Source organism: Coniophora puteana (assembly GCF_000271625.1).
Source record: "Coniophora puteana RWD-64-598 SS2 unplaced genomic scaffold CONPUscaffold_15, whole genome shotgun sequence".
NCBI classification, from domain to species: domain Eukaryota; kingdom Fungi; phylum Basidiomycota; class Agaricomycetes; order Boletales; family Coniophoraceae; genus Coniophora; species Coniophora puteana.
In genome coordinates, this window is record NW_006913067.1 from 569756 (window position 1) to 591271 (window position 21516).

General features: G+C 52.0%; 8 protein-coding genes across 8 annotated transcripts; 3 read left to right on the forward strand and 5 right to left on the reverse strand.

Moving 5' to 3' along the window:
* Positions 1-882: 882 nt before the first annotated feature.
* On the forward strand, positions 883-1983 carry CONPUDRAFT_169156 (NAD(P)-binding protein; the record flags this gene model as incomplete). The annotated part of the gene is made up of 5 exons (XM_007775721.1): positions 883-922; positions 975-1413; positions 1472-1479; positions 1536-1594; positions 1663-1983. The coding sequence occupies 5 exons, from the start codon at positions 883-885 to the stop codon at positions 1981-1983; spliced, it is 867 nt and encodes a 288-aa protein (XP_007773911.1).
* Positions 1984-2125: 142 nt separating this feature from the next.
* Positions 2126-4207, reverse strand: CONPUDRAFT_169157 (cytochrome P450; the record flags this gene model as incomplete). The annotated part of the gene is made up of 11 exons (XM_007775722.1): positions 2126-2232; positions 2295-2582; positions 2647-2823; positions 2877-2927; positions 2981-3039; positions 3088-3371; positions 3425-3439; positions 3501-3571; positions 3619-3700; positions 3759-3802; positions 3857-4207. Coding segments are annotated over 11 exons (1527 nt in total), but the record flags the coding sequence as incomplete, so codon positions are not given.
* A 1501-nt stretch (positions 4208-5708) lies between these two features.
* CONPUDRAFT_146994 (VHS-domain-containing protein) lies at positions 5709-10346 on the reverse strand. Its single transcript, XM_007775723.1, has 13 exons — positions 10121-10346; positions 9656-9779; positions 9528-9602; positions 9370-9478; positions 9060-9221; positions 8833-8897; positions 8426-8472; positions 8039-8134; positions 7795-7986; positions 7256-7625; positions 6918-7196; positions 6767-6854; positions 5709-6711 (listed from the first exon to the last, which is right to left on the reverse strand). The coding sequence occupies exons 9-13, from the start codon at positions 7941-7943 to the stop codon at positions 5963-5965; spliced, it is 1635 nt and encodes a 544-aa protein (XP_007773913.1). The 5' UTR covers positions 7944-7986; positions 8039-8134; positions 8426-8472; positions 8833-8897; positions 9060-9221; positions 9370-9478; positions 9528-9602; positions 9656-9779; positions 10121-10346; the 3' UTR covers positions 5709-5962.
* Positions 10347-10579: 233 nt separating this feature from the next.
* On the reverse strand, positions 10580-11474 carry CONPUDRAFT_85150 (uncharacterized protein). Its single transcript, XM_007775724.1, has 3 exons — positions 11426-11474; positions 11277-11362; positions 10580-11209 (listed from the first exon to the last, which is right to left on the reverse strand). The coding sequence occupies exon 3, from the start codon at positions 10991-10993 to the stop codon at positions 10784-10786; it is 210 nt and encodes a 69-aa protein (XP_007773914.1). The 5' UTR covers positions 10994-11209; positions 11277-11362; positions 11426-11474; the 3' UTR covers positions 10580-10783.
* A 98-nt stretch (positions 11475-11572) lies between these two features.
* On the forward strand, positions 11573-12472 carry CONPUDRAFT_146995 (uncharacterized protein; the record flags this gene model as incomplete). Its single annotated transcript, XM_007775725.1, has 5 exons — positions 11573-11686; positions 11738-11823; positions 11884-12017; positions 12071-12198; positions 12287-12472. 5 exons carry the CDS (start codon positions 11576-11578, stop codon positions 12470-12472), a joined length of 645 nt encoding a protein of 214 aa, XP_007773915.1.
* Positions 12473-15184: 2712 nt separating this feature from the next.
* On the reverse strand, positions 15185-17036 carry CONPUDRAFT_158700 (uncharacterized protein; the record flags this gene model as incomplete). The annotated part of the gene is made up of 2 exons (XM_007775726.1): positions 15185-15879; positions 16853-17036. 2 exons carry the CDS (start codon positions 17034-17036, stop codon positions 15185-15187), a joined length of 879 nt encoding a protein of 292 aa, XP_007773916.1.
* A 332-nt stretch (positions 17037-17368) lies between these two features.
* CONPUDRAFT_169161 (uncharacterized protein) lies at positions 17369-18389 on the forward strand (the record flags this gene model as incomplete). The annotated part of the gene is made up of 5 exons (XM_007775727.1): positions 17369-17481; positions 17536-17681; positions 17738-17916; positions 17968-18063; positions 18126-18389. Exons 2-5 carry the CDS (start codon positions 17609-17611, stop codon positions 18387-18389), a joined length of 612 nt encoding a protein of 203 aa, XP_007773917.1. The 5' UTR covers positions 17369-17481; positions 17536-17608.
* A 1824-nt stretch (positions 18390-20213) lies between these two features.
* CONPUDRAFT_111734 (carbohydrate esterase family 16 protein) lies at positions 20214-21437 on the reverse strand. The gene is made up of 4 exons (XM_007775728.1): positions 20918-21437; positions 20677-20857; positions 20438-20621; positions 20214-20378 (listed from the first exon to the last, which is right to left on the reverse strand). Exons 1-4 carry the CDS (start codon positions 21407-21409, stop codon positions 20273-20275), a joined length of 963 nt encoding a protein of 320 aa, XP_007773918.1. The 5' UTR covers positions 21410-21437; the 3' UTR covers positions 20214-20272.
* Positions 21438-21516: the final 79 nt, after the last annotated feature.

The following is a 21516-nucleotide window of genomic DNA, read 5'->3' on the forward strand; positions in this document are numbered from 1 at the left end:
GCTTTATTATAATGCTGTATGTCGCGTCGTACATCCAGTGTCATATTCTAACATCTTTGCCGTCACCTCAAATGTCACTACAGAAAAAACGGGTGCCGCTCGCATAGTGAGACCCCCAAGCAGAACCGTGCACCACGAGCATCTAGCGGCTATCAAACCGACATTGATCAGAAATACTATTGAGCTCTAAATCATTGTATCGACATTGCCCAGCTGTCACGCAAGGTTTAACCTAGTAGCCTGTAGTACAAACACTCACCCTTGAGCTTAATTATCCACTCAAAACAATCCGAACAGAACACAGCAGATCGGTCCGGCTCGTATCTGTTGTTATAAACAAATGATTTACATCAAGGTTTGACACCGTTATCAAGAGACAGTGGACACATCTCTGCCGTGCCCCGCATTATTCGCGGCCCAGGTAGCGAGTAGTTACGGAAGTGAAAGATTATCGATGATCGATTAGATTCGGCGCACTACGGGGCGTGGGGAACCAATAACTCATGTCTATTGAGTGGCGGCAGCTAAGTCCGAACTTTGATCCTCGCAGGAAACGTTCGTGCTCTATTGTGGTTATGAGGCAGATCAGTAGCCCATGACATCGGCGAGGCCACATGTGCTGAGCTCCTGCTTCCATTACCTGAGCTAACAACATTGAGTATGTCAAAGAAGGTTAGATAGCTTTTCTATAAAGCATTTATGGAGATTTCATGGTTATCTTGACTCCACAGAACTCAATTTTGTTTCCCAATCTCGGAATAAGCGTCAAACGTGACGCCTAGGTATAAAGATACCAGAATGGCCATGTCAACGGTTAAAAAGCACACTAAAAGCTCGCACTTTCCCCACCATAAGTCACAGATACTTTACCGCTCTAGCCCCATGTCAGATGCTAACCTCCAACCGCCAAGGGTCTGGTTTAGTACGTGAAACGGCTACAGTCACAACTCATTTCTGACTACAACCAGTCACAGGCTCATCCTCCGGTTTGGGCAAGGCCATGGCTGAAGTCGCACTCATGCAAGGCGACTCCGTGGTCGCCACACTGCGGAGGCCAGAGCTCCTCGCCGAGCTCTCGCAGATTTACCATCCCAGCAAGCTCTTCATTATCGAACTCGACGTGACAGACAAACGCGCTGTTGAAGCAGCGTTTGCCAGAGCCAGAGAGCAGTTCGGACACATCGACGTCGTGTACAACAACGCAGGCGCAGGGTACTTTGGTGAGGTTGAATCCATGGATGAAGAGTCGGCTCGAACGCTTTTCGAGGTGAACTTCTGGGGGGCGACGTACGTTTCAAAAGAGGCGATCAGGTTCTTCCGCGAGGTGAATAGACCGATGGGTGGGCACTTGCTGCAGGCCTCTTCGTTAGCGGCGGCGCAGGCTGTCCCTGGGCTCTCGTATTATTCTGCTGCGTATGTTTCGTTTCCTTTTTGGTAGGCATTTGCTTTGACATCATGATCCTTTGTGTAGAAAAGCTGGTGATTATACTTGCGTTGTAATGTGAAGACTGCGATCGCTGATCACATTCCTCTAGCCCTGGAGAGCTTGACTGAAGCTATCGCCTTCGAGATTCATCCGTCATGGAACATCAAAGTGTGTCACCAATCCTATACGGGAAACAACTATCTATATACGTTTTGACTTTGTCTCGTCGCATCCAGGTTTCCTGTATTCAATTTGGGCCATTCAACACGACAATTGCCGGGTCTCACTTCAAACGAGCGCCAATCTACACTCCGTACCGCGACGAGACCCTGGGTGCAAACAAAGCGTTTGCGTTATTCAGCAACGATGCGACTTTCACTGGGCATCCGACAAAAGCAGCCCAGATGATGTACATGCTCTCGCTTCTCGACAACCCTCCACTTCGGTTGCCGCTTCATAGTATGGCGGTGGACTGGATGAGGAATACGCTGGAAGCTACAGGGAAAGATTTGGAGACATACAAGTCTTGGTCGGATGACTTGTACTGTGATGAATAGAGTTGGCACTAGTAAAGAGAGATCACGTTCGAGCATGAAATTACTGAAAGCTCTTAAGTTAGGATGTACTGTACACTATCCATGGCATTTCAACTATCATGCGACGCGTCGTATACGGAGGGGCACCCCGACACTATTCTGGCTTACGATTCTCGGCCGGGGTAGTAGCCCCTGAACAATTCCAACCTCTGTCTTTTCCCCATACTCAAACTCGAACTCAAAGTTCCTGATCATCACCAATAACGCCATCTACATCAAACCGATCTCAGCGTCCTGATATCTCGATGTTAGCAGGAGGGGGGTAGACGTACCTTCACCTGAGTAAGAGCAAAATTTCTCCCCAGACACATCCTCGGTCCCTCCACGAACGTGAACAGGTGTTTGTGTCCCTGGACACCGCCTGCACCTGGAGCTTCGGCAGCAAGCCAGCGCTCGGGGCGGAATGAGGCCGCATCGGGGCCCCAGAACTTTTCGCACCTGTTGACATATTGCATCGATGTAGCGACGAGTGTACCCTTTGCGATGGTTAGGTGATCGATTGTTCTGCCGCCTGCATTTACAATAGGTGTACTCAAGGGGACGATGTCGTCCTCGTTCGCCTATAGATGTCATATGCGTTGGTCGGTTCTCGTGTTAGACCGTAGAAGAGCAAGCAAGACTTACAATACGAGTGAGCTCGGGGACAGCGGGGTACAGTCGGAGAATCTCATGCACGACAGCATCGAGGTAGGGTAGAGACGTGAGCTGGCCGTAGTCGATTTCCTCAAACGGTAGCTGCGAGAGTTCCGTGCGCAGCTTGGTCTGCACATCTCTGTGCTTGCAAAGTTCGATCAGAGTCCACTGTTGAGTTTCATTTGAGCATGGTTAAGTGATAACATGTTGAGATCGCGTACCGTAAGTGTAATGGCCGTCGTCTCATAGCCAGCCAACAGCAAGGCCTTCATCTTCGTAGCAATCAGTAAATGATATGCTCCTGTGACAACGCCTTATAGCGCACCTCGTCCAGAACTTCTTCGTGCAATAGGCGGACCTCCGCGCCCGTGTCCTCCGCCTTGACTATTCGACCGGTGAGCATCCGATTACTACACTGACAAGCACACTTACTCAGAAGTTGCATCACCGAGCTCCCTTCCCCACCCGCGTTCTTCGTCGTTTCCAACAGGTCTCTCGCAATGTCCTCCATCGCATTGTTTACTTTGAGTATCATCTGAGTCTTGGGGATGGGAAGGTTCATGAGCCACGGGAAGACAAGCCCGAGAAGACCGATGAACTCGTAAGCTGGCGGAGGCGGATCCGCGAAGGCATCGAGTGCTTCGGAGACGGCGGATGTTTTGCCGCTCAGCGCACCGAAGTCGTGTGAGAAGCCAGCGAGACCAATTGCGTCGAGCCTTGGGCGATGTGGTTAGCTGATAGGAGGATAATAAGGGAGATGTTTACTCACGAAAGGCGGTTCATCCTGTAAGGATGCGGAGCGTTGTGAACAGCCTGATACGCGACGTTTGAGTCGACAAGCTCACCATCTCTGCATATCGATCACGACACCCTCGTCACCTGTCTCATCCAAGATAGATCCCCAGGTTTCCCGAAGCTAAACTAGGTCAAAACACTAACATCACAGATCAACACATAACTTACTCGAACCGCTGTGTCAAAAAGGACTGGTGCCAGCTTGCGAAGCGATGAGAAATTGAACGCCGGATTTAGCGCCTTACGCTGTCTGCAACAGCAAGGGCATCAACGAACAACTTCAAAGATCAATGAACGTTCGCACAGACCTCTTATGACTTTCTCCCCCAGCCCAGATTACGCCTTTCCCAACCTTCATGGCGTAAAGTTAGCAAGCAGCATCACAATACATCAGAGTATCACGCACCAAGAGGTTCAACTGCGCCTTCGACACCGCCGGATGATCGTACACAATAGAGTCTCTCGCCCACATGTGCGCGATGGCCTTGGGGTCACACAACACGATCCGCTCTTTCCACAGCGTGCTCGGCGCTGAGTACACAGGACCGTACTCTCGCTCCCACTTCTCGTATAGCGATCCGGCGTCTGGCGAATCTAGGATCTGCTGCCCTACACCGAGGAAGAGACTGGAGCGGGGCGGGCCATTGAGCTGCGTGGGGTCCCTGCGTTGTCCCCAGAGGTAGAGAGATACCCATACGGCTAACACCACTAGTGCACTATCGAGCACGCCGATTGAAGGAGCTGAGAATGAGAACATGTCTGTTGGAGGAGCTGGGGGTATGAATGCAGTCTGTACGCTGAGGCTCGCAATATAAGGCGTTCGGTATGCTCAGAGTGCATCGTCCTTGTTTGACTTGGCATATCGGTGTGTTTCAGTGTCCGAGACGATGCCAACGAGATATGTGGAGGTTGGGAGATGACACTGAAGGGAGAACGAGCGCGTTTGACATGTCCGACATAACGAGCGACAAAACTAGCGAACGGCAAAACCCGAACAAGGGGAAAATGGCACTGCCTTTTAATTTCCCCTTCAGCGCTTCAGCCTCGTCACTCAATATTCAATCGTCAAAGTTTGCCTTTGACTTGCTTGTCGCTCTGACGCTTCGACATGGGAGATTTTCTCTATAAAAAAAAACTGTACGAAATGTTTCCTACCACTTCGCGACGATCAAGTCGAGTCACTGATAGCAGAGCCGGCAAACCCTGGTGACCGCTTGTGTTATGGCTAGTCGGGAATCAGGTTTAATTAGCACCCTGTGTCCGATGCGAACCAAACCATGTTTCCAACAGTACACGGAACCCATTAGAAATGGCAGAATAAAGTTGGCATTCTTCCGGGAATAGGTAAAAACCATCTGACTCCTTGATGGAGACAGGACACCCGGGATGTTGCATAATGAAATGTTGTGTAACATGGTTAGTGACGGGAGCTGGACCTCTGTATGTCCATTACCTTTCGGTCTGATTCTTGGCGACAGGAACAGAGTGAATGACAAGTCCACATGGGAAGCCATGGTATACTCCCTGAGCAATATAGTACGTTCATTATAAGCGCCCTCGGGCCTTTCTCTCTCTTTCTGTCACGTTTACCTTGACCCGCCTTAATTTACTCCTGCGCGAATCTACTCACGTTATAGTGCACTGCTATTTTTAATGCTTCTCCAGTCTCTGTTGCGTACGTATCAGCACCCTTCTCCAATATGTTATCAAACTCACAACATGGCACTCTGATAGCGGTCCATTTACAAAGGCCTTTGTGGGAATAGGCAACATTCCGGCGCTAGTGACGCTCTATCCATATCGTGTCCTTTTTCGCATTTTCTTTCTGACATATCATTTCCTTCAGGCTCGTCATCGCATCACGGACATAACGCAGATACCCTCGAAAGACCAACTCCACGTCAAGGAGTGAACACGGAACAAAGGGCAATAAACCAAACAGGACGAAATGAAGAACCTCCAAAGTAAATCAGAGAACAAGGTTCCGAGCATTCCTCGAAAGCGCAGAATAGGAATAAAAAAGTTGAACGAATATGGGACAAAGGCAGGGCAGATTATCCGCCGATCTGGTCGATTAGCCCTAGTAAGCAACGCAGTAAACTAAGGACTTGGGAAACAAACAAAGGACCGAGATGAAATGAAGTGGTGACCATAAGAGGGACAGTGCAACGAGCTGAGATGAGCATGGCGACGAGATGGACTCGGAAATGAAAGATCTGGTCTGTGCACGAGGTTACGACGCGTTGTGTCTGCTAATTCTCGTTACCGGGGCGCTGTAGTTGCAAACTGTACAAACGACCTCATACAGTGCCCACAACTCGTTGCCCATGTCCAGCTGGCGCCAGCATGTTCAATACATCTAGATCGCCACCAGCTATTACAATATTCGTACCTAACCGACATCCAAAAGCCATAACCCACCAACTCCCGTGAATCTACATCCAAATCACCCTTGTCCTCCGCGCAATGCAAATTTGCAAAAGTACAGCGATGTGCAACGGCGGTACCGGAACTAAAACAGCCCAGCGAGATCCGCAAATGGATCCTTGCCAGCGCTCTGCGGTCCCGTACTCGTCGCCGGCACTGCACTCTGACTCGACGCGCCCGGCCGAGCAGGCGCCATCGGCGCGCCCATGCCCATCCCACCGCCCATGCCCATGCCCATGCCCATCCCACCAAACGCACTCCCACCCATCGCAGGAGTAGTCGTCCCAGGCCCCCCAGACGGCGCAGGGCTGCCCGATTTGGGCGTCGTCGCGAGCGCAATCGAGCCCGAGCCCATCTGATGCGGGAAGTACGACGGCGCGTAGCCGGACGCGGAGCCGCCGGCGCCGGGAATCTGTGGGCGCGTGGAGGCGTTGACTGGGGGCGGGGACGTGCTCGAGCCCATGCCGCCCCTGCCCATTCCTCCCATATTGTTCATGCCACCCATACCCATGCCCATGCCTCCCCCCATACCGCTCGAGCCTGGTTGCTGCTGAAGCGGCGAAGAAGTAGCGAACAGGCCCGAAAGATCGTCGATGCCGCCGCTCCCATTTCTGTTGGCACTTGCAGCTGGCGGCGACGAGCTCCCGCCCGCGCCAAAGTCGAGATCGTCAAAGTCGATGAGCGACCTCCCGCCGGTGTTGGACGAGGAGTTGGGTGCGCCAGGTTCGGCAGCGGCGGTGGCGAGGTTGCGCACGGCCTCGAAGTTGCCCTGCTCGAAGGCGTCTTGGCGCGCGAGGACGGTGTTGATTTGGTCGTTGAGGGTGAGGAAGGTGCCTAGAGGGCATGTACGTTAGTATGGCTTGAAGGGCGGTGGGATAAGTGAACGCACCGAGCGATTCGGGATCATCCTCCGACTCCGCGTCTGCTATCCACTTCTGCAGCTTCGGCCGCGCGTTCTTGAGGATCGTCGCGACTTGCTGTACAGCATAGGTCAACCTTCGGAGCTCGATATTACGAAAGCTCGTAAAAGAAACACGTACATCATACGCGTCACCCTTGACACACTGCTCGCCATTCCGTTCGTCCACGTTGTCGAGCATCTCACTCAACAGTATCACCTTGCTCTCGACCTTGGCGAGCTCATCGAGTGCAAGCGATCGATAATCTGGCTTCTTTTCTGGCTCGGCTCCAGCAAGCGCCTTCATGAGTTCCTGCGCGGCTGCGAGATCCCGAGGCGTCCCGCGGCGGATCAGTTCCTGCAACTTCGCAGACTGCGCCTCGCGATCGAGTGACTCAAGCTCATGTGCTGATTTCAAGTCCTTCAATGGTTCATCAGCACGATCATGACAAGGAACATGTAATTCCCAGAGGCACTCACCATCTCCGTCTGCGCGACAGCCGCCTCCCCCCTCCTGCTTTCCCTGAACCTGTACCCCTTAAACACCAACAGCCGATACATATCCCGGATATTGCCCAGGTCCTCCTTCCAGCGCGAGTTGACGCAGATGCCTTCCTTCCATTCGCGGATGAGCTCGAGGATGCGGCCCATGACGGGGTTCGGGAACGGGGGCGGGCGCTCGGGGAAGCGCCGCACGAGCTCGTTGAGGAAGTCTTTGGTCGCGATTTGCAGGTGGAACGGGTAGCCGCATTTGCCAACCAGTGTGCTGAGGAGGTCGAGCGCGAGGAGGGCGAGATGCGGGTTGCGGTGGTTGCCGAGGCGGGCGATCATCTGGGCGGCATCGCGTGGGCTGAGGGGAGTGTTTGATGTCAGATTACGTGAAGTTCGACGCAGAAAAGTTGGACGAAGGGGATAGAGGATACGATGGACGCATGGATAATGGGCAAAAGAAGGTTGGATGTGTGATTATAGACAACCGGGAGGTGGAAAGGCGTTCAGGCAGTGAAGGAGACACGCACGTATTGGCCTTCTTCCGATTGATATACTCCGCGACCTCTAGCTGAGCCGCATAATTGGGCTCGGTGTGCGTAGGCTCGCACGCGCGCGAGATGAGAACCTCGAGCTGGGAGACCTTGAACCATGGCGTGCTGGGAGAAGCTCCAAGCATAATGGCGAAGAGGATGTGATTGTGGATATGGGTTTACTAGAACCTTGCTAGCAGAATGAGTCGTGCGATATGCATGCGTCTAATAGAAAGCTCACCTGCGTTGTGATAAGAAGCGTGCACTCCTGCAATCCTGATGGCACGTTTCTCTGGGCGAATAGCTTTTGTTCGGGCGGGGAGAGAAAGCTTGAGTCCTGTCAAACGTGGAAAGGAGAGAGGGTGTTCAAAGATGAGGAATCCGAAGCTAGTGAAGGGTCGAGAAAGAGGAGAAGACGTTTGAGTTGGTCGACTACGCTCACCGCAGCGATCGACGTGCGCCTGAGTTGCAGGACACACCGACGGGGCCAAGGGAAACAATTACGTCAGCCGTTTTAAAACATCCGTATGTTCGTCTCCTTTCCTTTGCAATTTCTTTGTTTTCGCAACACTGGCCACTTCTAGTTTAAAGTAAAAAAACAGTCTTCAAAACTATCCATGCGCATTACCGTTCTCTGTATGACCATCTACGTTGATCACTGCATGGTCTTTCCACCTACATCTAAGGTCATATATGCATCTATCGAGTATAATCGGCAGAACCACTGGATGGTTAAGCATGCATGCGAGTATTACTGTCGCCCACGATGCTTTAAATATCCCATGTCTGCAGGAGCACCTGGGACAACAAGGCGAGGGGCCTAGGGTGGAGGTGTCCAAGTAGATTGTTGGAGCTATTCCTGTCTAGTATCATCACTCCGCCCCATGCAACGAGATTCCAGCCAATACTAACGTGAGCAAAGCAACAATGTTACCTCTATAAACCCGCGATGAATGTATGTGCGTTAGCCTCCCTTGCGACCTCGAAGCCCTACAGCTAGGGAGTCCCAAGCCTAGCTCAGGTGTCCTCGCTTACGGTAGTTTGAAGCCCAGACAGGCGGCGCGTTGGACGTGCGGGGAACGGGAGCGCAGCTGCTTGCGCTTGTCATTTTGCCATCACAATCATAATTCTGACATGTGCTTCAATCGCCATCTGGTCGTGAACGAGCTTGCAAGTATACGGGACCGTGAGGGGTAAAGAGAGGGGCTGGGTGAACAATCGTAAGTCCTTACTCTCTGGCAAAAGCGGCGCTGAAGACTTACCTTGTCCTCCGCTCGACCGTGAAGTTGAGCTGCGCTGCGGGGTATACCACCACATTCCGCGCGCGTGCTTCTGTCCGTCATAGCGAGGCGACTGTCACTCCCAGCGTTGCCCGTGAAATAGACCACGTATTGAATGGTGACGATCAACCCCCTCTCCAAAATCTACCCCACCAGGATACGCTATGCCAGCCTCGGATAGCAGTGAGCCTACTTTTAGTACCTCAGCGCCTCAAGTTGGAGTGCCACTGGAGCACATCCTGCTGGAGAACGTCATTATGGCTCATATGGGCTGCTGAATGCCCTTACTGACGAACCCTTCCTCTCGCGAGGCAAGAGCACACCGCCTCTTCTGTGTTGCTTGCAACCCGCAACTTCGGCCGCTTAGGATCAAATACTCATTCAAGGGCCAATCACCGACCCTACAAGTCCGTCGTCAAGCTAGGTCAAGCTTTGTCAGGGCAGGCGAACCATGGGTTGCGGGAGGAAAGAATTGGAAGGTGAGCCTCCATCTTGAGTAGGGCGGTGAAGACAGCGGGAGAGGGCCTACGCAGTACTTGGTAAGCAAACCGAATATCGAACGCTGGCGACGGACTCACTTGGTTTCAACCCTTCTTCCGACGATGTTCGCCTCCCGGTCCCGCGATTCTTGGCATGCATACTTTGCCACCGCCGTATTTTCAGTTACTCTGCCCTTCCCCGACCTTCCTGTGCCACGCCTACCTCGAATACGTGTCCGTCCACACGAATAAATCTTCGTGTATTGGGATAGGCTGAACGTATGTCCCATTCCTCCGCTTCCCTACCTGGCACATTCCCGGCCTACTCATGCTCGTCTGATTACGGGAACGACACCATAGACGTGATACTCACCTATCGCTCCCGCATATATGAACCTCTTTTCCTGCTCCAGTGGCCTAGAGCGCCAATATACCTCAGCAATGGACCTCTCGGGTGGGCGCTATGCCGTTCCAGTCAAATCACAACCTGCCTCCCAGTCATCGCCCCTGTTATTGGCTGTCAGACCATGTATAAGAGAGCCCTAGGATTCAAACGTAACGTACCAGCACGCTGCTCAGTCTCTGCCGTCCAAGTGCCAACTTCGGGTATCCCAGACAGGTACTGGCTCAGACCGCGCCATTTGGTGGCCTCCTCAACGGTGCGTTTGGGGATCCGCGGGCGGATCGACCTGGGGCTCTTGAGGCTGCTGAGGATGTCCCCGTTCATGGGTCGAATGTGACACTCCGGCGGGGCACGAGCTACTGGATGGCGCTTCACCGACCGAAGCATCGGAGATAGCGATAACGTCGGTAGCCTGGGAGGCACTGCGGGTACGAAGGCTGAGGGATGGAGGCCCTCGACGGTCTGTTGGGCTTGGCCATGGCGGGTAATGTCGTTTTCGCCGCCGCTGTTGAGGAGGACCTGTCGCGGAGCGTCGGCTGTTCAGACATCTCCCATGGTGAGTAGACGTCTTTTTTTCCGGGTATTTTATATGAGAGACGTACTTATCTGGCTGGCCCAAGGAAAGAATAAGCTTGCGGCTTGCTCATTGAGAATCCCAGCCCCGCTGATCGATGGCCGCTCATTCATCTCCTGGCTTTTAGGTGTCGCCCTTGCCGCACCAACTTCGATGGCGTTATCCGTGGGGCATCACTGCTGTTGACAGCGGGGGGTGTCTGGGCTACTGAGTAGCAAGCCTCTGCAAGCCCGTCGGTTCCATCTTTCTATCAAATGTCGGCGCCTTCGCCGCCGCCGCAATATGACCCGAAAGGTCTATATTGCAGAACGCCTGTCGCGATGGCTGATTCGCCATCGGATCCGTCGTTAATGGGGAAGAAAACGTTTGATAACGATCTGGCAGGAAGGGAGAGCACACTACCGGGGCTGAATTGAGGTGAGGAGAAGAAGCACGGTGTGTATTCATGGGGGTGGTGCATTTTTGGGTCGACGCCTTTGCTTTCTCATGCGGATTCATCCATAAGCGCCAGCTATCGCTCCCTCTTCTGCTTTCGCCTCTGTCCACCTCGCCCATTGCCCTACGTGCTCTTCGACCGTACGTCCACTCATGGACACCCCAACATCATCCAACTATCGCGACTCAGAGGTTGCGGTCCTGCGCCATGCCCCTTCTAGAGTGTCCGCATGTCCTCATGGTGCGTCCGCGATGCCCTCATCATTCCAACCATTCATTTACATACGAACGACCATTCCCTCCTAAAGGGATGTAAGGTTGGACTGGTGATGGCCTTCTGCGCGAAAGTTCGGAGGTACCCTTCGTGACGCGGCACCCCACCGCTACGAGTCAGGTGAATTTACCCGACTTGGCTTCATCCGCCAGGCTGCTGACCATCGCGCGTCGCGGCATACAGGTTCCCCCAAGTGCGAAGGCTAGTCAAGGGTGGGTTTCATGAAATTAACGTCCACAATCCTACACCCGCCACCAGACCACTCGTCCACCAGGTTAACGAAGCGGACGGTCCGCGTCCCTTCGACCCTTCGATCCTTTCACCCGTCACAGCATGGATCAAGCTTCCGAGCGATATAAAATATGGTGCGCGAGCACAGAGGCTGGAGATAGTACAATATCGCTCCCGCTTCACGCAGCAATCATGGCACCCGAGCGTAAACGTGTTCGTGGCCACTACTCACGACGATTAGAACCTTGCTAAAATATCCTTCAGCGACCGACCTGCGAGTGCACATTCGGAAACTGCCAGATGGACTTTACGAGCACGAGAGACGCTCGCGTTCACATAGAAGGCGTACAGTGAGTGGCTTATGGACAAACTGCTTCAGAGCGTCAAGACTCTCATTCTACATTCCTCAGCTTACACCATAGGCGCTATAGCTGCTTCTGCGGCATGTATGCTACCGCAGACCCTTCCGCAATCCGAAGACATCGCAAAACGAAACATTCAGATGTCGCAATAGGAAGTTGCTGGTTAGACAACGATTGTCTAGGTAGGCAGTCATCAAACGCCAATCACTTTTCAGTCTGTTTAACATTCACGCAGTGTCCTGGGGGCAGTACTGTTGTACATTTAACAATTCGGAAGCATCTGAAGTTACAAGAGTAGACCAAGGTCAAGACGAATGGATGGATGACACCGACGGTTCCTTCCAAAGCCCAAACGATTATCAGGTAAGTCAATTCCTTGTTTTACTTCAGCTCGTATGCGTCCCCTAACAATGCTTCATATTTTGCTCACTTCGGGCATACTGTCCTACAGAACTGGGGCATATTCTACACGGCAACCTACCTCCAAGCCTCATCCCCAAACGATCTCCCACCCCTTTCTTCTCCTCCCGCGGCACCGGTCGTTCCGGTTACAGGGGATTGTGGGGCCGCCCAGAACCAGCCGGGGGAGAGCCTCCAGCATTCCGCCAACGACTTCCTCAAGACGTTCCGATTCTAACCAAAGGAATCGAACTAGAATATGGAGTGGTCATAAGTAGACGAGTTATGTATCAATAATAACAACCGCAATATCTGTGATATTGTACGGATCGCTAGTTATGCTATGCTATGTGTTTATGATTTCCTTCGAGAGGGGAGGCTAGCTGACTTTGGACGTGGTATAGCGTGACACGAGCGGAGAAAGGAAAGTATCGTTCGGATGACTTGCCCGGCAGGCAGACCGTACTCATATAGCGAGCGATTGCAGACCCAAAGCGCCCGTGGTGCATCAGGCTACACACTGGATCCCCTTCCTACGTCGTACCAAGTATCGTATGATAGACTGGTACTAGAGGTAGTACGAAACGCACACGGACAGAAGGCTAGAGGAGCTAAAGATCGGGATCGATATTGCCACAATCCATCATTTGTTCGATATAACGTTATTATATCGAGTGGGAGAGTTCGTCTGATGGATGTATCTGATCAGGACCCGCGTAGGCAGATTGAGCCATCTACTCATTCCCCCACCAGAACGCTTCAAAGAGAAGATCTGGATCTTCATTAAGACCACACCCAGGTCACCATGGTCCATATAGGTGCGAACACACGAACTGACTTCCAAGCCTTCGAAGTGTGCGGTGTTGACGGCGCGGTGCTGTTCGTGGCTATAGCCGTGCCCGCTATGGTTTGAGGCGCAGCCTCGATCTCAGCTTCTGTCGACATCTACTCCTCAATGAGTATCCCACGGACACTTGATGGATTATGCCATCCTCCCTCCTAGGCACGGAGCAATCCTATCGGAAGACTTAGTCCTATCCTGGACTGCGGGTGTATTTCATGACGACTATGGTCCTAGCTCCCCGAAATGAATGGTTCTGTGGTGGACGTCGGACTACAGCTTTAGCCGAAGCCTTGGAGTCCGTTCAGCCTCGATTCGGACGTCAGGAAGCCTTCGAGACTGCTGCCGGACTGGTACTTCATAGACGACACAAGGGCCTTGTTCTCACCATGGAAATGGCGTAACATACTCACTGAAACTGTTTATATTTTTCGTCCCTCTGCAGCGGAAACGACTTCTTCGAGGGTTTCGCCAAGCCCCGACTCAAAACTTGTCATGCTATGATTTTTCTCATATATCAGTACGGAAGACTTGTTGAGACCGACCACGGCCCCAATCAATAGAAGGAGAGCAGCTGACAAACTTCCTGACGCGTGATATCCTAGGTGTCGAAAACGTTCGCGATCTTCGCACTGACAGTGAGACTCTAAAATAGCTTACCTGGGGGGCCGAAAAACCATCTCCGGAAGTAGAGTGAACTAATAGGATATTTCAGTAGGTTTTGGCGTCTAACTGAAAGACTGTTGTGAGCCCAGGAAAGTCTCCGGGGCTATCAATAACTGCTGACTGATTTCCATGCTGATTTTTCGGTACAAGCCTTCGTAGGCCCTGTAACCGAGATATGGTACCGTAGATTGAGGAATCCGTATCAAGCTAGAAGTGAAAATTTTCGCCGCAGCTTTGCGCCCAGGGGCGCTAGGCCCATGGTGATGCCCGCCCAAACTACTTCTCAAGATCTCATGTCCGAGCCATTTTAAACCGCACACAATCGATAGTGTCTCTCGGATGCCTTTCTCAAACGACCCCGTCGAAACCTCAATCAAACGCCCAAAACCGGAGCCCACAAGTGACTCTCTCCGCGTCCACAGATCGCCGCACACCGCCTCGGGGTACGTTCCAAGCTCACTTCTAATGCCTCGAGCTGGAAAACCCCCTTGCCCAGTCTCCACGCTGCTAAGGTAACGTCGGGATACAGTGCATCCTTGAGACTATTAAACGGTCCAAACGTCCCTCTGAGCGCCTATTCATCATCACCGCAGTCATGGATCAAGGTCCCCGCTCACACAACCAGCCACTTGCCAGATAAAAAGCGACCATGATGGTCTGCAGCTGCTCACTATCAAGCAACAAACCTCACTTATCACCATTCCATGCCAAAACCGTCGCAAAAGGTTCGTTACTCCCACTGCCATCAGGAAAAACCTATGTGTAGTAATTGCCCGAAAGTGTCTCATCTTTCCTATAGTTGTCCGAAATCCACCAATTTTTGGTAAACTTTTCATAATTTGGGCGAGCAGAAAACTTTACAAAACTCTGCAGCCCCCCCTTGGTCATTGTGATAACTTTGCTGAAATCTCCTGGAATTTTGATAACTTTTTCGTTTTCATAGTCCAGGTTTCCGGCCTCTGACCAGTTGGGATTAATCAGATGGTATTGATAGCGATACTACTAAGATCAATGTAAAGTAAGGTAGAGCATTAATGAATGAATGTCGAAGATATGACAGGTGTAATGCATGCGAGAATGTATCAACGCGAGAGCTACTCGTCCGCCATCTGATCCCAGCAGACTTGCAAGAGAATCTCCTTTGCCTCTTGTATTACCGACCGGTTTTGGTCGATGAGACACTGCAGTACTCGTAATGAGTGACAAGTATGATGGATGAGATAATGAAACTTACGCACAGGCGTTGTAAATATTGTTCATGGTATGGTGGTACTGCCTCGGTTTATTCTGAAGTAAGGGATCAGTCGAGACTCAAAGGTTAGAATTTATAAGAATAGTCATAAAATTTTGATACAGGGCTCACCTTTGTGGTCAGCGCGCAACGTCTCCTGGCTCGATGGACGCCCTCCTCCACCACCACTCGCACTAGCACCAGAACCGATACTACTCCACGCCCCCGCCCCAAACAACGGCGCCTTGCTCCTTGCCACAGGCGGCGGCAGCAGCTGCACCCCCGGTACCAGCGCTGTGCCAAACGCCTGAGAAGCCGCGCACGAGCGGCGCGCCTGCGCCTCGCGGAACGTGGCAACGTGTCGCTCGCCACGCTGTTCTCTCTCGGGCGCGGGCGCGTGGGTGGTGTGAGATTGTGTTAGCTTCGTTGTAGCTCGAGAACAACGGCCCCGGTCTCTCCATCGGTGTTGTCGGCAACGCGGGGGAGGTCGCCCGGACATGTCGGAAGGATTTGAGGTTGAAGTCGCTGTCCTGCTGCTGCTGGTGATGATGAGCAGGAGAAAATGCAGAGGGGACATGCGAGCCCATCGCCGAGCTCGTGAGCAAGACTGACGAGGCAACGAATGCCGTGATACTGCCAGGGACAGACGCCTTGGAGCGCGTGCGCTCGCGCACCCAGCAAATCAGCTCGCTCTTCTTCGGTGTCTTCGGGTTGGGACTGCCCCTAGCAGCAGAGCCTGAACCGGAGGCGGAGCCGAGTCCGAGGACAACGAGCCCAGGCGGATGCGCAGACGGCGCGATACCGTGCACCTCGTTCTTCATGGCGCGGAGGGGCGGGGATGCAGCGGGGAATGACGTGGTGCTGCCGTACCTCTCATGGCGCATGTGCCCGTGTCCGTGTGCAGGCCCTTTCTTCTTCAGCTTTCCCTTCAGCTGAGGCCCGTTGGGATCCGAGGGCAGCGAGTGCGTCGAGCCGGGGGGGCGTGGAGGTAGGAGGTGTTGTTGTCGTTATGAGGTGGAGCAGGTCATTCTCGCTTGAGAAAGTCGGAGAGCAGGGGCATGTTAGGCATAGATAAATGACTTGGGGGGAGGGAAAGAGGTGAGTGAGCGGAGGAGTTGGGATGGGTGCAGAGAAGAATGTCGTGGCAAGGTTGAACGTTGAACGTTGAACGTTGAACCAAGAGTCCAAGTCGCCGTTGCGCAGTTCGGTTCCGAGTCCCGTCGGTTCCAATGTATGTGATGGCTATGCGTATGTCGCAAATTTAATAGTTCGATTGCAGCCATTTCCGATTTTGGTGCCTTGCAACCAGCCTGCAATTTAATTGAAGCGGGAACGCAGCGGAGGTCTCGCGGGTTTTAGAGTATTTTTAGCGACTATGGTTGAGATTTTATTACGTCTAAGCTGCAAGCGGTTGCAACGCTCCTCAAAGTGGATTGCAATCGCCCGTGTCAGTTGCAATGTGCTTCTAATCATATAAAATACTATTAAATCATTCTGACTGAACAGTAATTGTAGTCGATTGCGACCGGCTGCAGCCGGAAAATGAACTTTGCGACATAGCTAGTCCGCGACTAGCAAATATGACACACATATTTAAATTTAGTTTGGGATTAGGGGTTCGTTTACTCAAGCAACTGACAAGCCAAACACAGCTTGCATAGCCCTGCACACTCTGCCCATCCACAACCGCCGCCGTCGCATTCACCACGGCGACCATCCTGCTCGTACCCGCCGGCATCTGCACGACAATCGACACGCTCCCGCCGTCGCGCTCCATCGTCTACTGCGCACCGAACGTGCCTCTCCCGGCCACTGCACCCCCACCTCCTGCTGCTGCACCTGCTCCCGGCGCGCCCGCACCAGCGCCCGTCTCTACAAACCAAATATGTGGGCCTCGCTCGCCACGTCCAACTCGAAGAAGTGAGACCCGGGCTGCCCGGTCATCGCACAGGAGTTGCGTGCCATGAGCGAAGCCGTGCCCGCAACCTCGAGCAGCCTCGTGCCCTCGAGCGGCACATAGACGCCCACGAAATGGGGCGGTGCTGTTCCTTCTCGCTGGTACATTGGAGAATGTCTTGGATGAATGTACGACATTCTATGTTAAATATTCATTCAAAGATATATACTTGTACTTCAATGTCCAATATATAGTCTACTATACTAGCTGCTTTCTTTGACTAAGCTCAATGCTTTACCTGAAATCCACGTTGCTCCACCCACACGTAATTTACTCAACCAAAACCAAACCGAAACTTCGCAGAACTTCTTCGGATTTTAGTTCATTGTCGCGTTTTTTTTGCTCATTTCCCGCGCGCTGAGAATTTACGCAAATTGTAGACATGTTTCCCTGACTTCCCTCTTTTATTGGCCAGAGGTTTTTCCTGATGGCTCTCCGTCGAAGATGCTAAACTCCTCTCTTTCAGCCCCGCCGCTATTGCTGCAGGTTCTGTGATTGCCGTCGCCGGTTCACCAGCCGGAGGGACGCCTCCATACACATCAACCGCAAGCAGTAAGTAGTTACCTGCTTCCGTCGAATTATTCGAACTCATCACAGCGGTTTAAGCCTGTCTATCAAAAGCTACCGCTGCTGTCTCTGCTTCTCGTCTGAGGCCTTCGAAAGCCCAGACCCCAGCGAGATGCGAAGGCACTGCCAAAAGAAGCATCTCGTTGAGAAACCACAGGTTAATGCACACTGGTACAAATTCAGAGGTGAGTCTCACAGCGCATGATGCATGATGAGGAGCGGTGGGTGATATCATCACTAGTGAGCGACGAATGGGAGTTTCACTGCGAGCGCCTCGACGAAACCAGAACTCCCGCCCTACATGCCGAGTACAGACAGGGACAGGCACACGTCGAGACTCAGCCGAGCGCGCTGATCTCTGTGCCATTTATCTATAAAAGCGCTCACGAGAGGACATCCGATGAATCTTTTGAACGATACGTGAGTTTACAGAGTCAACTTCTTAATCCTCTCGATGCTCATCTTAAGTAGGGTGCTGCCGATATTTCCCCAACCTACGGCTTCAACCTTCATGAGTCGTTTGGACTCCTTGAACTTGACCCGCCGGCGCCATATCACTCTCTAAAGGTCAGCGCCTCATATGAAGTTTTCTTCTGATCAATCTGATGTGTTATAAAATTACCTGTTAGGCGCCACCGGCATTTGACCCCCAGACCATATTCAACACAAAGGCTATGGCAATGTTCCCGCCATCTGACGAAGCGATCACCTCGCTTTTGGCTCAAGTCTATAGCTGCGGTTTTGCCGATGCGCAATCATACTCTGCTCATCAACAAGTGCAGCAGCAGACGAACCATCTTTTCAACCCTTGCTCCCCTAGCACCTCGACTAGCGACAAGTGCATGCACTGCTGGCTTGCCGCATACTATGGGATTCCTTGCGACCTTCATTAACGCAGAGAAGGGGCGATCCAATCATGGTTTCAACAGCACTAAAAAAGGATCGGGTAGGCAGATGTCCCAAAACGTGGGCAGTACTATTTTCATTTCGTAAACTTCTATACGTGAATTCCTTGAATGTATCCGCGGCAAGACGCTGCTTTCGTATTAATGTGGTAGCATATTTTGTGTATTATTAGCAGACTGATAGACGCCGGGGGTTAGCGTTGATACCGCGAGGGTCGCGAAAATGAATCACGGCATGAAATGTACGGTCAAATGTGATCGTTCCCGCATACTATCTGTTAGACATAAGTAGTAGCTACCAGCCTATTCATTATTAGTTATTTTTTGTGCATCACGTTGGAGGCTCCAGAAGAGCCTCATTGCATGACGGACAAGAGAAATTTGCAAATCAACCATCCTGCCGGTTTGGCGCTCAGTTCGCACCGTAAGGCTTCAGTATGCCGAAGTCTCGGTAGCTGTGTCTGGGATATGTCCGCGGTTCACGGTCACGGTCCCGAATTCAACGTTGTCAGGGAGAACTGCCTCTAGATCCAGTTCCGAAGATCGACGACGCCTTCTCTGAAGTGGACATAGACTCTAACTTAGCCTTCGCGCCCTCGAGGACTTCTTGGATAAACTCCGAGGCTTTCGGGTTGAAGTTATCGCCCTTTGATCACTCTCGGGCGCTGGAGTGATGAGTGAGTGCTTGAACTTCTGACTCGTCCCTGGTAAGCGTTTCATCACTTACATGTGCAATTTATCAGGAACTGGTGTCTGAGCTGTTAACACATCCTGTAGTGATTTTCCGATTTATCTCATTCAGAGGTAGACTTTTCTTCACGTACTTACTCCGGCTGCTACATGCTCAGACGCTCAGTATCGCTCCCTTGCTTGGACGGCATCTTACGCGGTGCTATGTCCTACGCAACCTGGTGACGACTCATTGCGCTCAGCTCTCACGCTCTTGTTTTCTTTTTTCCTGCAAAGCCGGAGTCGTTGTAGACTGCACAGTCATCCATCCAAGAGGAATCCATGATGGAATGTAAAATTTCAATCAAAACAGGTTGGAGAGATCTCATGGACTTTCGCGTGTATAAATTCACCTCCTCCTTCGAGTCGAGATGAGTAGGTCAGAAATGAACACCACATCCAAGCGTTATCCTTGTAAATATCAGGGCTGCACGTTCAGCTCTGATCAGCGTTCTGCCACTGAAACCCACGAAATAGCAATTCAGTGAGTCCATTGAAAGATGCTTTTCCATTTTCTTACTTATACCTATCTTCAGCTTGCGCCAGAAGCCCAAAAAGTGTCCAGACTGTGACCATCATACGGCAGACCCATCTGCCCTTACCAAGCACAGAAAGCGTAACCACGGCTACGAGCCATTGCGTCGCGGCCCTGTCCCTCGCAGCTCATCGAGCCAGCGTGGCGATTTTGTTTCTGTAGAGATGTGCGACGTGCATAACAGCAGATACGAGCCCGAAAGGCCTGCTATGTTCTGCAAGGACTGTTTTGAGTGGGTTTTTGACGGTAAGCAGTCACATATATTCGACCAGGTAAAGTGACGTTAGGTTCTGACCGCTCTCTAGAATTTCGTCACCTTTCTAGCCATTGAAGAATTAGTTGCTAGCTCAATGGTGCATAGACTGCTTGAAACCGTGTAACCGCTTGCCTATCCTACTGTACTCAGCTTGATCGACCGAGTTATTCTATCCTAATTAGCTTAACGATCGACCGACTCCGTTATGCTCAACTCAATCGGCTGGCTTACTCTTCTATGTGTAACTTAATCGACTAACTTACTATACTATAGCTCGATTTAATCGACGATTCACTTTACTATACTCAGCTAAGTCTATGTAATAGTAGCAACCGTGTATGAATATATGGCTTATGATAGCCAAGTCGCCCACTTGCTCTGCTCGCCTTTCATAACCGCTGTAATCTCCTTCGCCAAGTTTCTGTCACTTTGCTGGGATGGATGTAGCTCGTCATACCTACGGCCATCACGTAAGCTTGGGCTGGGTTAACTAATGATATGACTCGAATTGCTTACCAAAGGAAACTGTCAGCATCGCTGCCAGTGGCAGTGGTGCATGTACCAGGATCGGCGGTACTTTCGTTGAGTGCGTAAACACACGAGTTGACACAGCCGGTGACGTTCAACGGGGCAGTACCGTTGAAGTAGCTCTGCGGATTATCGTACATATCCGTGAACAAAGCATGAGTGTCAAACGCCGCTACAGTGGGGTTGTCATAAGGTTGGATTTTACGATGCAAGATGCTGATGCGTACCAACGTGAGCGTCAGGCATCTGAGGAATCATCGCTTGGAGCATCAACTCAGTCAAAGCGTTACCCGTCTCAACGATTTCCTTCATGAAAACATTCCATTCCGTCGTGTTTCGCTCCGCCGTCCAGTACCTGTTGGGATAGGAATAGTTGGAGTACAAGATGGTGCGGTCCAGGGTTAACATCTATATCCCACATCCAAGTCAGCTCAAGTGCGGCTTCACACGGTAAAAGCCGCAACATACATTGTTGAAGATAAAGTTACGCGCACCGCTGTCATAGAGCTGCTTGACGGCGTTCACGGCGCACTGCCGGACCGGAACGAGAGACACGCCCGGATCGCTCCCCGTCAAGAGCGCATTAGCCCCAACGTCGTTCGTGCCAATCCACACGATGTAAATAGTCTCGCTGGGGTCGAGATGTGGGATGGTTCCATTCTCGACCGCGCCGAAGTAGTAGGGCAACTGCCATTCCTCAACCGGCGGGAAAGGACGATAGGTCAGGTTGTTCGAGCAAGCCGCCCCAGAGCGCGCGATGCCGTAGAGGTTGAAAGGGCCGTACTCCGATGCCCAGGTTGGCCAGGCGTAACCCCCGTCAGCCGCAGGGTAGTATGAGGAATCAGAGTATGAGTCTCCGAATGTGACGAGGTTCTTGATTTGCCCGGGTGCGACACCAACTGCAAGAGCTGGAGCAACCGCGAGGGCTAGGTGAAGGAAAGCGAACAGGAGAGCCACCATAGTATGACTTAAACGAAGAACCGAGGACAAGGTACACGAAGTGGCCGCACGCGTCTTGAGGGGTGGTGAGGGCAGATCGAAGATACTACTGCTGTCCTATTCATCCT

Excerpts from the sequence above, each read along its gene's own strand:
- CONPUDRAFT_146994 (XM_007775723.1), bottom strand. The coding sequence starts at position 7,943 with ATGCTTGGAGCTTCTCCCAGCACGCCATGGTTCAAGGTCTCCCAGCTC. Across the intron at positions 7,626-7,794 it reads AATCGGAAGAAGGCCAATAC|CCCACGCGATGCCGCCCAGA; the intron begins GTGCGTGTCTCC and ends CACTCCCCTCAG. Across the intron at positions 6,855-6,917 it reads TCAAGGGTGACGCGTATGAT|CAAGTCGCGACGATCCTCAA; the intron begins GTACGTGTTTCT and ends TATGCTGTACAG.
- CONPUDRAFT_85150 (XM_007775724.1), bottom strand. The coding sequence starts at position 10,993 with ATGCACCACCCCCATGAATACACACCGTGCTTCTTCTCCTCACCTCAA.
- CONPUDRAFT_111734 (XM_007775728.1), bottom strand. The coding sequence starts at position 21,409 with ATGGTGGCTCTCCTGTTCGCTTTCCTTCACCTAGCCCTCGCGGTTGCT. Across the intron at positions 20,858-20,917 it reads GTAACTTTATCTTCAACAAT|ATGTTAACCCTGGACCGCAC; the intron begins GTATGTTGCGGC and ends TGTGGGATATAG. Across the intron at positions 20,379-20,437 it reads GATGCTGACAGTTTCCTTTG|GTATGACGAGCTACATCCAT; the intron begins GTAAGCAATTCG and ends TGATGGCCGTAG.